Source organism: Pogoniulus pusillus, chromosome 23 (genome assembly GCF_015220805.1).
Source record: "Pogoniulus pusillus isolate bPogPus1 chromosome 23, bPogPus1.pri, whole genome shotgun sequence".
In the NCBI taxonomy this organism is placed as follows: Eukaryota; Metazoa; Chordata; class Aves; order Piciformes; family Lybiidae; genus Pogoniulus; species Pogoniulus pusillus.
Window position 1 is genome coordinate 19578431 of NC_087286.1, and position 14693 is coordinate 19593123.

The following is a 14693-nucleotide window of genomic DNA, read 5'->3' on the forward strand; positions in this document are numbered from 1 at the left end:
CCCCCTGGGCAGCCCATTCCAATGCCAATCACTCTCTCTGTGAAGAACTTCCTCCTAACATCCAGCCTGTACCTACCCCGGCACAACTTGAGACTGTGTACCCTTGTTGTATTGCTGATTGCCTGGGAGAAGAGCCCAACCCCCACCTGGCTACAATGTCCCTTCAGGTAGTTGTAGACAGCAATGAGGTCACCCCTGAGTCTCCTCTTCTGCAGGCTAAACAACCCCAGCTCCCTCAGCCTCTCCTCACAGGGCTGTGCTCCAGGCCCTTCACCAGCTTTGTTGCCCTTCTCTGGACGTGCTCCAGCACCTCAACATCTCTCTTGAATTGAGGGGCCCAGAACTTGACACAGTACTCAAGGGGAGTACACAGTGCTGAGTACAGGGGAAGAATAACCTCCCTCCTTTAGATGAACAGCCTGGTTGCATTAGGTCTTTAGTCAGAACATCAACTAAGTTATAGCCTTAGCTATTTCACAACTATGTATGCTTTTAATCAGGCAAGTGTAGTGCAGCAAATGTGACATGGCATTGCTATCAATCTTTAACTTGATTATATAAAAAGACTTTTTTTTCCTTCTTTTTTTTCTTTTTCCCTTTTTAATCTAATTTTGGCAATGAGTAGCTTGTGAGGTATCCACCTGAGTGAATAAGATGGAAGAATAGAGTGTTTCTATTTTTTGCCAACTTCTATTTTTCAGAAAAAACTGATTGTATCCTTTCCTAAATGAGAGGACTTTGATGTTCTTCAGAAACTTCTGATGGATTTTATAGTTGAATTTTCCCTACAGTTTTACATAATCAAGTAAGCTGTTGACATTTTTAACAGCACTTGTGTTTATTGCTGAGATAGAATGGAATTGTTTAATAGTTGTACTACAAAAATAAAAATGAGAGGTTTAGTTTTATTTATATATATTTAATTTGGTCTAAAAAAATTTACTTTTTATAGCTCAGGGAAAAGTGCATTTTTCAATTTGTTTTCTTAATTTCTCCCCCACCCCCAAATATTCTTAACCTAGAGAACCTTTTCTGAGGGGGGAGGGAGGTAAATCTTCAGTGAAATGGTGCTAATGGTGGGAGTGTCCTTAAGACTAGATTTTCATTTCAGACTGCTTCTTCCTTAATTTTAGTATTGTTATATGTATTAGAACTTTGGGGTTGTTCTCTTACCAGATCATTCAAGCACATGGTGGGACAGTGGACCCTACCCTTACAAGCAGATGTACACATCTTCTTTGTGAAAGCCAAGTCAGTAACATGTATGCTCAGGTAAGTGAGCTACCAATGTGCATTTGTGCATACTTTCTTGTTATTCCTGGCAGGGTGATGTATTTCATGCTTAGATTGAATGAAATCAAAGGGTTTTTTATGATTTGTGGTTTATGGTGTAACAAACTTTAGTAATGAACATAGTAGATTTATTGTAGAGAACACTGGGAAAGATGCTGTGAAAAGAAGGATCCTGAAAATGCAGTGAAAAACAAATGATTGAAACGGAAGAGTTATGGTCGACAGCATCCTGGCCTGGATCAGCAATGGTGTGACCAGCAGGAGTAGAGAGGTGCTCAGCACTCCTGAGACCACACCTCCAGTACTGTGCCCAGTTTGGTCACCACAGCACAGGAGGGACATTGAGGTGCTGGAGCAGGGGCGGAGAAGGGCGATGAGGCTGGGGAGAGGTCTGGCAAACATGACCTGTGAGGAGCAGCTGAGGGAGCTGGGGGTGTTTAGTCTGGAGAAGAGGAGGCTGAGAGGGGACCTTATTGCCTCTACAACTACCTAAAAGGAGGTTGTAGTGAGGCTGGACTTGGTCTCTTATCCCAAATTATTAATGCTAGGACAAGAGGAAATGGCCTCAAGCTGCATCAGGGGAGATTTAGGCTCCCAAATGGCTGTTGGGAGAAGTTCTTTCCTGAGCAGGTGGTCAGGCACTGGGACAGGCTGCCCAGGGAGGTGGTGGAGTCACCATCCCTGGAGGTGTTTAAAAGGAGAATGGATGTGGTGCTCGAGGCTGTGGTCTAGTGATGAAGGATGCTGGGATGAAGGTTGGACTGGATGCTCCTGGTGGTCCTTTCCAAGCATAGTGATTCACAGTGATTAGATGTTGTGCTGAGGGATTTGGTTTAGTCAAGGACTTGTCAGTGTGAAACTGATGATTGGACTCAAGGATCTTGAAGGTCTTTTCCAATCTAAGAAATTCTGTGATTCTGTGTTGTAGGAAAAAAAAATGAAGTCAAATAAATAGATATTTTGGGTTTTAAAAGCTGTTTGTGTGTGTATTCCTAGGCTTTAAGAGAAAGGAAGAGATGTATCACAGCACATTGGCTGAACTCAATCCTGAAGAAGAAGAAAATGGTCCCACCTCATCGAGCCCTGCATTTTCCAGTGGCATTTCCACCAGGAGGAAAGCCATGCTCTCAACATGTAAGAAGCAAAAAACTTACTGTTAAAGAATTCTTACTTCCTTATAGAAATAGTATTAAAATACAGCTATAAAATGCTTACTGAAAGCAAAATACACATTTCTTTTGTCTTGCTGGAAAAGCTTCTGTTAATCTGAAGGTCCTCTCTTGTGGTGCTTAGTACTGGGTGATTCAGAGTGCTCAGAAAGTCCCTACTGAGTGCTGGGATGCAAAGATTTCATAAGCTACACTCAGAAAGGTGGCCAGAATCCAAGCTACCTGTTTTTTCACTAACAGCACGTTTAACAGTATATTCTTCTTTTACCATATCCAATATTTTGAGGGGTTCTTTTTGAGAGTGTTTCTGGGTTGATACCTAGAAAATTTCAAAGAAGGAAGCCCTTAGTCAGTAATGAGGAAATCAGTGCCAGCAGCCTATGTAATAAGGAGCTTTGGGGAAGCTGAAAGATAAACTTGCAGTTGAATCAGATGCACCTTGAATTACTCTGTACAATATAAAACAAGATGAAAAAGACTGGATGAGGTGTTTAGTGCCATGGTCTAGATGACTGGATAGGGCTGGGTGCTAGGTTGGAGTGGATGAGCTTGGAGGTCTCTTCCAACCTGCTTGATTCTATGATTCTAATGATTTTTTGTTCTGGATATAGACTTACAGGCTGAAAGCTTTGCTACAAGATTGTTCTAGAAGACAGAAAAAGAAATGGAGGTTTGGGAAACTTAGAACAGTAGCATGTGAACACAGTGGTTAGTAGTAAATGTAATATGTAAGTACACTTTATTGTCAGCAAGAGAATTGCTGTTGCCTTTTCTTAAATAAAAGGAGAGAAGGGCAAAACTGAAAGCTTGGTGAGGCTAAGAATGGAAGAGGTGTAATTACTCTTCACCCCTTAAGATCAGCTGGCACAGTTTATTTGGCCTCATGGCACAATATAGCAGAGTTTTCAAGAGATTCTTTACTTTTAAAAGTAGAGTAGGGCAAGTAACTGTTTCTCTGTCTCCCTGAATATACCCAGCAGCAGAAGAAAGAGGTAAGACCTGTGAGAAGACTCACTGCCAGCTCTTCTGTAGTAGAACTGTAGTCATTGTAGATGAGAGAAAACCATCCAGCAGAAAGAAAATTATGCCTCCTGAGTCAGCACTCATGCTAGAAACCTCAGGTTTTAAGGTATAAATAAACCAATTTTAAAGTGTACTTCATGTATTCTACAAGTCATGGTTTAACTGAATGCCTACATGCCATAGTTACTGTACCATACAGAATGGTTTAGGTTGGAAGGGACCTCAAATCTCAGCCAGTCCTCCAGTAGTGGGGGACACCTCCCACTAGAACAGGTCACTCAAGGCCTCATCCAGCCTGGCCTTGAACACCTCCAGGGAGGTTGTGGAGCACAGAAGCACCCAATGTGATCTTCAGTCACATTGGGTGCTTCTGTGCTCCACAACCTCCCTGGGCAACCTGTGCCAGTGTCTCACCACCCCCACTGCAAACAACCCTTTCCTGACATCTACTTTGAATCTCCCCTCTGCCAGTTTAAACTCATTACTCCTCATCCTGTCATTACAAGACCTTGTCAGTAGTCCCTCCCCAGCCTTCCTCTGGGCCCCCTTCAGATACTGAAAGGCTATGTGTTTCAAGTTAGTAAGAGAAAGACATTTCCAGCAGGAGTGTTTTTTAAGTATCATCTACATCCAGTTATTTCTGTCTCTTTCTGTCTGTAGATAATCTCTGTGACAGGATTTGTTGATAGTGACAGAGATGACCTCAAACTAATGGCCTACCTAGCAGGTGCCAAATACACAGGCTACCTGTGCCGCAGCAATACAGTTCTCATCTGCAAAGAGTAAGTGGTTTCTCTGCAGTGCTTGCTTTCTCAGTTCCCTGGTGCCAGTTAGTGCTTTTCTTGCTGTGAGCTGCCAGTTACAGCTCGTTAGAAAAATGGTCATTTGAATCAATTTAGCAATTTGATAGCAGTAAGCCTAATGATGAAGTTTCTTGAACTTAAGTACTGCATGCTGTTACATGATAAATTTTGCATTCTGAAGACAGGCAAAGCAAAAGGGCTTTTTTTTTACTAATTATTTTAAAACATTGAGGGAGGGAAAATTCATTTAAATCCAGATCTAGCTTGATTCCATTTGGGGCAAAAATTGTCCCCTCATTGACTTGTTCTAGCATGTAAAACACAAGCATGTTTTTCAGGGCGTCAGTTTTGTCACAGTTAAAATGGTTAATAGGCCAGCACAGAAATACTGATCTTTTTACAGTTGTTATTAGGAATTGCTATTATACCTATTTTATCCAAAGATTTGTTTTCTTCTTCTCTGAACAATAAGGCCCAGTGGCTTGAAGTATGAGAAGGCTAAGGAGTGGAGAATCCCCTGTGTAAACGCGCAGTGGCTCTGTGACATACTGCTAGGGAACTTTGAAGCTTTGCGGCAGATCCAGCACAGTCGGTACACAGTGTTCAGTCTTCAGGACCCACTTTCTCCAAGTCAACATCTAGTCCTAAACCTTCTGGGTAAGATTTTCAGTCTCAACCCCCTTTGTTGTGTAGCATTTTTATGTAGGTACCCGTTTAATTGATAAAAACCATTTGTCTTCTGTTATAAATAGCTTCCCAATGGCTTCAGTTTTGTTTTGTTCTTCTTTTCCTAGATGCTTGGAGAGTCCCATTAAAGGTATCACCAGAACTATTGATGGTATGTGAAATGATTGTGTATCTACAGCTATTTTTGTATTATGTGGTAATTATATCTATGTTTTAATGTGTGAGCACATATGCATGGTGTGAGTGATGTGCCAGAGGTCGGTGAGAAAGGAATAGATGTCATATGCTCATGCAACTGAGAGCAGTGGTTTCAAGTTGATCAGGCTAGCCAGAGCCTAAAAGCTACATTTCTTTAGTCCATGGGGAAATGCTCTAGGGGCTGATAGAGTAGTGATGAAGCAGGAATGCCTGTCCAGTGAGCACCTGAGCATCCACTGTAACTTACCTTTAAGCAGTCAGGGAACCTGAGTGTTTTGAAGTACAGGTGCAAGTATTTTCTGTTGATATTTAAGCACTTGGAAGATCTATCTACCAAATGGACAGGTTTCAGTCTCTTTGAGAATTTGTTGATGATTATTAGCATTATTTAAAAGAAAGATTTCATTGATGATTATCAGCATTGTTGAAAAGAAAACAAGGATCCCACTGTCCTTTCGTTGGTGTGCATTGAAATGGTTAGCTCAGTTTGTGGAGAAGCTTTGGTTAATGCTCAGCTTTGCCTGGAGTTGGTTGTGTAAGGTGCAGTAGGTGCCTCAGTGCACACTCTGTAGTGTGTCTTTTATGATTTGTGTTTTATTTTCTTTAATACAGTTTTAGATATCAGCATGTAGTTTTCCTCTTTCAAGTATAACTTTGTTTTCCTGCTCAGTGCAGTTGTAAACATGTAGATGATCTGATTTCAGGGTGTGAGGTTGCCTTTGAAACCAAAGCAAAATGAGTCCAGTCTTCAGCCATCTTCCAAAAGAGCAAGGTAAGAACAGGGAGCGGTCAGTGCCTATAATCCTTTACTTTTCCTATAATCCTTTACTTTTCCACAGAAGTGTCAGCTCCAATCCATCTGATTGCATCCTTTGCCCTGTTAATTGAAATAACTATCCATGGTTTTTTGCATAATGACAGTTACTCAAGTGGCAAGAATAAAATCACAACTAGTGACTGAAGTACTAAGAGAACTGGGAGAGAACAGAAACAGGAGGAAATGTCTTGTTCTGAGCATAGCAATTTTTCCTTCAGAAAAAGATGGATTATGCCTAATTCACATTCATCTGAATGCTTCTATTCCAGTATCTCCTCACTGCAAATGTACTTGTCTGGTTTAATAATAATACAGCTTTGGTCCAAAACTTCACATGTGTTTTGTAGGATTGAAGACCTCCCACCACCTACTAAAAAACTCACCCCAGAATTGACACCGATGGTGCTTTTCACAGGATTTGAACCTATGCAAGTTCAACAGTACATTAAGGTGACTTAAATACTTAACTCTTGTGAAGTACATTGAAATATCTTCTGAATTCAACATCCACAAAGTGTATTTTCTGCCTAAGACTTGAGTAGCATACATCTAGTGGATAAAGCCCTGTACTTAATGGGGTTAGTGTGTGTTTAGGTGAAATGAGTTTCTCTTTGGTAACCATTCTGCTTTATGCTTCTTTGCTACTTGTTTTTTCTTTCCATATGATTATTTTAGCAAGTTGGCCCATTCCATTTGTTTTCAAGTCAACAAACTTCATGCCCAAATTTACCTGAGAAAAGTAGTGATGGTTGTACTGGGTAAGACCCAAGATTCTTCTAGCGTAGTTGCTATCTGTAATGCCAAAAGGAAACAGAGATAGTTATGCAGTATCACCAAAAATACATGTGGAGCTAGTGCATTTAAAGAGAACATGGTTTTCATGATGTGCTTTTCTCTTCAAAGAGAAGACTGGCAAAACTAAGTTCACTGCAGCTACAGTGTATATTACACCTTCCCTAGAAAAGAGCAAAATTGTTACATTTTCTGCTTACTTTAGTCACATATTTCACTTTAGAAAAGATTTTAATTTGTATTCTGTATTTCTTTGCATTAAAAAGAAACCAAAGAACCCTGACTTTTAGCCAGGTAGGGGTTGGGCTCTTCTGCCAGGCAAGCAGCAACAGAACAAGGGGACACAGTCTCAAGTTGTGCCAGGGGAGGTCTAGGCTGGATGTGAGGAGGAAGTTGTTGGCAGAGAGAGTGATTGGCATTGGAATGGGCTGCCCAGGGAGGTGGTGGAGACACCGTCCCTGGAGGTGTTCAAGAGAAGACTGGATGAGGCACTTAGTGCCATGGTCTGGTTGCTTGGACAAGGCTGGGTGCTAGGTTGGACTGGGTGAGCTTGGAGGTCTTTTCCAACCTGCTTGATTCTGTGATTCTAAGCTAAACTTAGCTTTCAGTCTTGGCAGATGGAACACCTGGATTTTCAGTGTTTGTCTTTTCATCAGCTTTGGTAAAGCACCGACTAATGCAGGAATCTTGTATTCATTGCTTCTTTAGGAGCTTGGTTTTTGTTTGATTGTGATGTTAGTAAGGCTTCATTTTTTTCCTTCAGTTTTTAAAGGACTGTTTCATTCTGATGTGTGTTTTGTACAACTTTCAGAAACTGTATATCCTTGGAGGTGAAGTAGCAGAATCTGCTCAGAAGTGTACCCATCTAATTGCAAGCAAAGTGACCCGAACCGTCAAATTCCTGACAGCAATTTCTGTAGTCAAGCACATAGTAACTCCAGAGTGGTTAGAGGAATGTTTCAAATGCCAGAAGTTTGTTGGTAAGTTAAACCAGTATCAACTTCTGTAGTAAACTTAAGGTTCCTTGATGTAGGTATGCAAAGTGGCATATGTATGGAAATAGCACTTTGTTGTTTTGACTTTTGCCAGTTTCTAAAGAGTTCAGTTTTAAAAGCAGAGATTTTAACTCTGCAGCAAATCAGACACAGTTCATAACTAATGTTGTGTTTAAACAATTACTCTCAGCTGGTGAAAGGCCTGGAACACAAACCCTATGAGGAGAGGCTGAGAAAGCTGGGGTTGTTTAGTCTAGAGAAAAGGAGGATGAGGGGTGACTTCATTGCTGTCTACAACTACCTGAAGGGACACTGTAGCCAGGTGGGGGGTGGCCTCTTCTCCCAGGCAACAAACAATAGAACAAGGGGACACAGTCTGAAGTTGTGCTGGGGAAGGTCTAGGCTGGATGTTAGGAGGAAGTTCTTCACAGAGAGAGTGATTGGCATTGGAATGGGCTGCCCAGGGAGGTGGTGGAGTCACCATCCCTGGAGGTGTTCAGGAAAAGACTGGCTGAGGCACTTAGTGCCATGGTCTGGTTGACTGGCTAGGGCTGGGTGCTAGGTTGGCCTGGATGATCTTGGAGGTCTCTTCCAACCTGTTTGATTCTGTGATTCTGTTTCACTTGATAAAAGGTTATGTTGGAATTCCTAAATAAGGCTATCATAAGTAGAAATGATGTGGGTTTTGTAGTAAGTTTTCTTTCCACATGTAATTGTGTTTCATTTAGTTTTCATTTGATTTACTGCAGTTTCTTTCTGCTAAACGAAATAAAAAGCATACATTGAAAGTGCAGTGATTAAATAGTTGGACATTGTTAAGCATTTCTTTATCATTTGGGCTAGGCACTTGCAGATTTTTCCTTATGGTTGCATTACATTTGAAGCTCCAAATACTTCTGGCTTCAATAGCCATCAGCTTTGTGTTTATATTCCTTTTCTGTTGACAGCTGGAAAGAACAAAGCTGATGGTTTTGGTTTTTGACAAGGATGTTGGATCTGAAAGAAATCTTCATATAGGCTAATTATGCATTTTATGATTGTTTTATGCCTTTTATGTAATTTATTTGTAAGGAGCAAATAGAAAGCATTGCTGCTAATCATCACAAAGACTTAAATCTATGAATAATTTACCAATAAAAGAGCAAATATTTTTATAAGTCTGGAGAAGGCAACTTCCTTGGTTCAGCATCACCGAACTGAGAAATCAATCCATTTGAATGCTGTTAGATAAAGTAAGTCTGGGGATTTAGAAGGATAACTTTTGATCTAGTGCTTGAAATACTTGTCTGCTGAAATGTAGTCTATTTGTAGCTAATGGGCTGCCTTCAGTTTGATACCTCATACAATCACAGGCTCACAGAATGTTAGGGATTGGAAGGGACCCAAGGAGATCATCGAGTCCAACCCCCCTGCCAGAGCAGGACAATCCTATTTAACGCAGATCACAGAGGAACACATCCAGACAGGCCTTGAAAGGCTCCAGAGAAGGAGACTCCACAGTGATGGAAAATAGGACAGTTTAAAAAACTGGTGCTACTGGTTTTCTCTGCCTTATGGAAAGTTGTTCACAGCAACTCTTGCATGTTGCTGGAGTTCTTGGGAAGACCAACTTGGTTTCCATACAGGTGTTTTTTGTGTGTGTCTCTTTAAACTTGTTTTGAATTAGGTCTGATTTAGAGATGTCCTCGACACAGCTTTTTCTGGAAAGGTGAAGTTAAGACTGGAGTTCTATTAAACAAAAACAAAATCAGCTGAATAGCAGGACAAGTGAAAGAGATGGAAAATTTAATCTGATGAGCTTGTGTGAGGAGTTGAAGATAGTTTCTGGCTCCCATAAGTTGTCACAGTGATTTGCACTTAGTCATTCTGCTCCTTCATAGAGAATCAGCAAAGAAAGGTTTGCAAGTTCCTCCAGTAAGTTACAGAAAGGAACTGCAAAGGACAGCTAGGTGTAAAATACACCTTTTTTTTCTCTTTTCTCCAAGGAATCATGGGTCCTGATAAAAGGCAGTATTAGAATCCTGTTAAAATTAGTGAGTGTTTGCCATTTAGACTCACCCTCTCACCATCAATTTCCCACCTTTGTTTTGTGGATGTTTGTGGGTTTTGTGTGTTACATCATCAGTCCTTCTTTTTCAGATGAGCAGAACTTTGTGCTCAGAGATGCTGAAGCTGAAGTGCTTTTCTGCTTTAGTCTAGAAGAGTCTCTAAAGAGGGCACAAGTAGCTCCACTCTTCAAGGTATGCAGTTTGAAAGGACATTTAAATACTTGGAGATCTTAGTTTTTTAAGCATGGAACCACAACTACTGTAGCCTAGAGCAGTAAAACACACTAGATAGAACATGAAGCATGTTTCCAATTTTAGGTTTTTCAGTTTATTCCTGTTTTCTCCCTAAGAATTGTTGGGGTGAATCTAAGCCCTCAGAGTAGCTGAATCCTGTAGATGTTAACAAAACATGCTCAGTACACTTACCGGTATTTATGGCCTTAGAGAATTTAGAGCATTGCTCCATCATTTGTAAAATGCCACTTAGGGAAGGGGCTGCTTTTCAAAAATTGTGTATGTGTGCATTTATTTGTAACACCAGAATGGTAGTCAAAACATTAGCCTCTAAAAATGAGGGTGAGTGAGCTTGCACTTTAGCCTAAGGCAGTTCTAGTCTGATTTGCCTCGGCTGTTTGCCAGGATGGTGCAAAGTGGGTTTCATGGCGCTGGTTAAAATCGTGTTTCAGTACCTGAAGATCCAAGCTTGTAGGGATTCTTCAGTGTAACTGAGTATTTTCTTGAGGCAAACCACCTAAAAAGGCGATTTTTACAACTTGTGATGAGTAAGAGTCTATTTTCTTAGTTACTAAGTGTAAATGCTACATTTTGCTCAGTTTTGCAGTCTAACTAGCAAGCTTGCCCTGTGATTGTATGCATGAGAAGAGTCACACAGTAATAAAACTTAGTGTGTTGTGGAAATCAGTGAACAAAATGTTTTCTCTTACTCATTCTTTTCTCTTTTTAGGGAAAGTACTTTTACATTACACCTGGAATCTGTCCTAGTCTTTCCACCATGAAAGCTATTGTGGAATGCGCAGGAGGAAAAGTGCTCTCTAAGCAACCTTCTTTTCGAAAGCTCATGGAGCACAAGCAGAACAAAGTGTGTAGAATATTGCTTTCTAAATTTTACTGCTGCTACTTTACTGTGTAACTCTGAGCTTACAATGAGTTTTGTTTCATTTAGAGTTTGCCAGAGATAATCTTGATTTCCTGTGAAAATGACCTTCATCTGTGCCGAGAATATTTCGCAAGAGGCATAGGTATGTATAAGCTACCAATGTGTGATGGTTTGGGTGTTCCCTGCCCCCCCACACTTTAGAAATTACCCAGACTAGTCTCAGTCGGCTCTGGGAATATAAATGAAGCTATTTATTTACAGCTAGCACAATATACTAGCAAATATTTACAGTATATACAATTATATACAGAAATATACAAGGTAAAAGGTAATACAGAAACACAACTCCCCTCCCAGAAACCTGAGTCCCGAGGAGGGGCTCTCAACCTCCCCTGCACCTTCCCCCTGCCCCTCTCAACCTTACCCTAGTCCTAAGGAAGAATAGAGGTTCAGCCAAGAGGTTAAGAAGCAAAGGTGAGTGGAAGGTGAGGTTATGGAGATGCAGCTCAGTCAGAGCCCAGCCAGATAGTGAGACAAAATGCCAAGAGTGTTATCTAATGTTTTTGTTTCTTCAGCAAGACTCTGAAGGGAGTAGACATCACCATTGTTTTCTTTCACAGCCTATGATCTAGTTCTTCTCACCAAAACATTCTACCCTGCTTCAAACTAGCACACAATGTCATTGGAGCACAGAGCTGGTAGTTTGATTAGTAGTAGTAGTATATTACAAGTACAGACAGCTTTTCAAGCTTTCAGATAGTAATAGAGGAATACAGCCTGCAAACCATGAGGAAGCCTGAGACAGCTGGTTGATGGGTGTATCTAATAGAGGTGTTTGGTAGCTAAGTCACCATAAATATCTGAAACAAGAGGCTTCAACTTGGAGCTTCAATGTGAGGCAAGATTGCTACCTCAGTATTCATCAAGTTACTTAAGGATTTGGGAGGTTTCCCTTTAGCTGTTTTTATTTCAGTCTAGAACCCCAAAGCATGCTGTGTATTTTAACTAAGACATGCAGAGCAAGGTCTCACATTTGCAGTGTGAAATGTGTGATGGCTCACAGTAGGATGCTGGAAGTAGAGTGGCAGTAATACCTCATGCCTTTGTGTGAAGAGCAAAAGGCTACAGTGTGGCCCCTCCTGAGACACATGCAGAATGAGGGAGAATGTCTTTGTAAGGTGGAAACTGAATGCCTGGTTTTGGTTTTTCCAGATGTCCACAATGCTGAGTTTGTCCTGACTGGAGTACTCACTCAAACACTGGATTATGAATCATATCCTTTCTGTATAAAAACTGTCTGCTGCTTTGGGAAGTGTGGTTTACTGAAAGGTGTTTCTCTTAATTAGGAACTAATTATTTAGATTTTCTTAGTTTGTGTGTAGTATTTGCTTGACAGGAACATACTAATTTAACATCCAAAAACTTAGAAGAAATTCCAAATGGAGTTAGTTCTTGAAAGGAAATAACTCTGGTGGAAGTGGGAGGTAGGGTTGTTAGAAATGGATAAAAATGTACTATTAAACAAGAGGAAAAACCATACCACCAAGGACAGTATTTGCAGCTGAGGAAAACTGCATTTTACTGATCATAGAATCATAGAATGGGTTAGATTGGAAGGGACCTCAAAGCTCAGCCAGTTCCAACCCCTGGCCATAGACAGGGACACCTCCCACTAGAACAGCTTGCTCAAAGCCTCATCCAACCTGGCTTTGAACACTTCCAGGGAGGTTGTGGAGCACAGAATGTGATCTTTGATCACATTGGGTGATTCTGTGCTCCACAGCCTCCCTGGGCAACCTGTGCCAGTGTCTCACCACCATCACTACAAACAACCCTACTTTGAATCTCCCCTCTGACAGTTCAAACCCATTCCTCCTCATCTTGTCATTACAAGACCTTGTCAATAGTCCCTCCCCAGCCTTCCTGTAGGCCCCCTTCAGACACTGGCAGGCCACTCTAAGGTCTGCTCCGAACCTTCTCTTCTCCAGGCTGCAGAGCTCCAACTCTTGTGGCCTGTCCTCATAGCAGAGCTGCTGCAGCCCTCTGATTATAGACCCTGTTTGATAAATGCAATGAGGGGAGCAGTGAGGGTTCTGTGTAAGTTCTGTTTTCCAATCCACAAGTTGTTCTTTCTTACTTAGCACACATACAAATTTACTTGATGGACAGTGCAATGCCTTACTGCTTCGGAATCCTTGGAGCACCAAATCTTAACTGTTCAGCCATCATACAAATCTTCCTGTGGATGCTGTTTTCCAGCTGTTTTCCTAGGGGTGATGAGGAGTTTAAAGCAGGAAAGCAAAAAAATTCAACTGCATCTTTTTTAGGATGTGTAATTTTATTACGCTGCAACATAATTTACTATGTTTTGTATTATACCATTTTAAAAGAGCCCACTTCAGGTATCAGGATTTAGCCCCTTTTTAAATGTTTTCACAGGAGATGGTGGTACTTCAGCCAAAAGGGTCATTTGGGTGTAAAAAAGAAAGAAAAAGGGCTTGCTATATTAAATTATGGATGTTGAAGATGAAAATGTTTTGTACTTTATTTTTATTTCTTAATACTCTATTTTCTTTTATATTGCTATTTTGCCCACCTTTTAAATAAATGTACTTTGCAATGTTTTACTCTATTTTTTAGTGGTGGTGGTTCATTTTTGGTTTTGGAATACTGTGCAACAGTTGGCACTCTGGTAAGAGTAAATTACTCGAATCTTTTTTCCTAGCAATGTAAAAAGCTTCATCACCAGGTGTGTTTTTTCATAGATGGAATCCCAGTGCTTTTTAGGGAAGTTGTTGTAAATGTGTATTATGTGTTCTTACTGAAACAAGCAGCTTGAAGGAAGGGGGAAAAAAAACCACCTATTAACCTTGCCTATTACACTGTTGTGCTAACTTCTGTTTGTATAGTGAGTTTTCCTAAAATAAATATTAAAACCCAGACTCCTGAATCTATATTCAGTTGTATATATATAGGAGGGCTGGAGTGGGTGCAGAGAGGGAAGATGAGGCTGGGGAGAGGTCTGGCAAATAGGACCTATGGGGAGCAGCTGAGGGAGCTGGGGGTGTTTAGTCTGGAGAAGAGGAGGCTGAGAGGGGACCTTATTGCTCTCTACAACTACCTAAAAGGAGGTTGTAGTGAGGCTGGAGCTGCTCTCTTCTCCCCAGTTACTAATGATAGGACCAGAGGAAATGGCCTCAAGTTGCATCGGGAGAGGTTTAGGTTGGCTGTTGGGAGGAAGTTCTTTCCAGAGCGGGTGGTCAGGCATTGGAATGGGCTGCCCGGGGAGGTGGTAGAGTCACCATCCCTGGAGGTGTTTAAAAGGAGAGTGGATGTGGTGCTTGAGGCTATGGTCTAGCACTGGAACAGGCTGCCCTGGGAGGTGGTGGAGTCACCATCCCTAGAGGTGTTTAAAAGGAGAGTGGATGTGGTGCTTGAGGCTGTGGTCTGGTGATGATGGATGCTGGGATGAAGGTTGGACTGGATGCTCCTGGTGGTCCTTTCCAACCATAGTGATTCATAGTGATTAGATGTGTGGAGGGATTTGGTTTAGTCAAGGACTTGTCAGTGTGAAATTGATGATTGGACTGGAGGATCTTGAAGGTCTTTTCCAATCTAAGAAATTCTGTGGTTTGTATTTCTAATAATCTGACTTAACCATTTTAATCAGTTTTGATTCTAGTAGATGTAAAAAGAAGCCATCCTAAAAGCATTTATCCTTAGATCATCAAGCCAAGAGAGTGCAGATGTC

At 41.2% G+C, this 14693-nt stretch overlaps 1 protein-coding gene across 1 annotated transcript in view; it reads left to right on the forward strand.

The window, feature by feature from the left end:
* The window catches only part of PAXIP1 (PAX interacting protein 1), a 37082-nt gene extending 23204 nt beyond the window's left edge, over nt 1–13878 (forward strand). Inside the window, exons 9-21 of the mRNA XM_064162827.1 lie at nt 1177–1272; nt 2290–2427; nt 4146–4267; nt 4761–4945; nt 5083–5126; nt 5878–5945; nt 6338–6440; nt 7594–7762; nt 9917–10017; nt 10790–10924; nt 11009–11084; nt 12155–12214; nt 13088–13878. Coding sequence (XP_064018897.1) covers nt 1177–1272; nt 2290–2427; nt 4146–4267; nt 4761–4945; nt 5083–5126; nt 5878–5945; nt 6338–6440; nt 7594–7762; nt 9917–10017; nt 10790–10924; nt 11009–11084; nt 12155–12214; nt 13088–13104 — 1314 coding nt within the window. The 3' untranslated portion in view covers nt 13105–13878. The remainder of the gene's footprint in view (nt 1–1176; nt 1273–2289; nt 2428–4145; nt 4268–4760; nt 4946–5082; nt 5127–5877; nt 5946–6337; nt 6441–7593; nt 7763–9916; nt 10018–10789; nt 10925–11008; nt 11085–12154; nt 12215–13087) is intronic.
* The last annotated feature ends 815 nt before the right edge of the window (nt 13879–14693 follow it).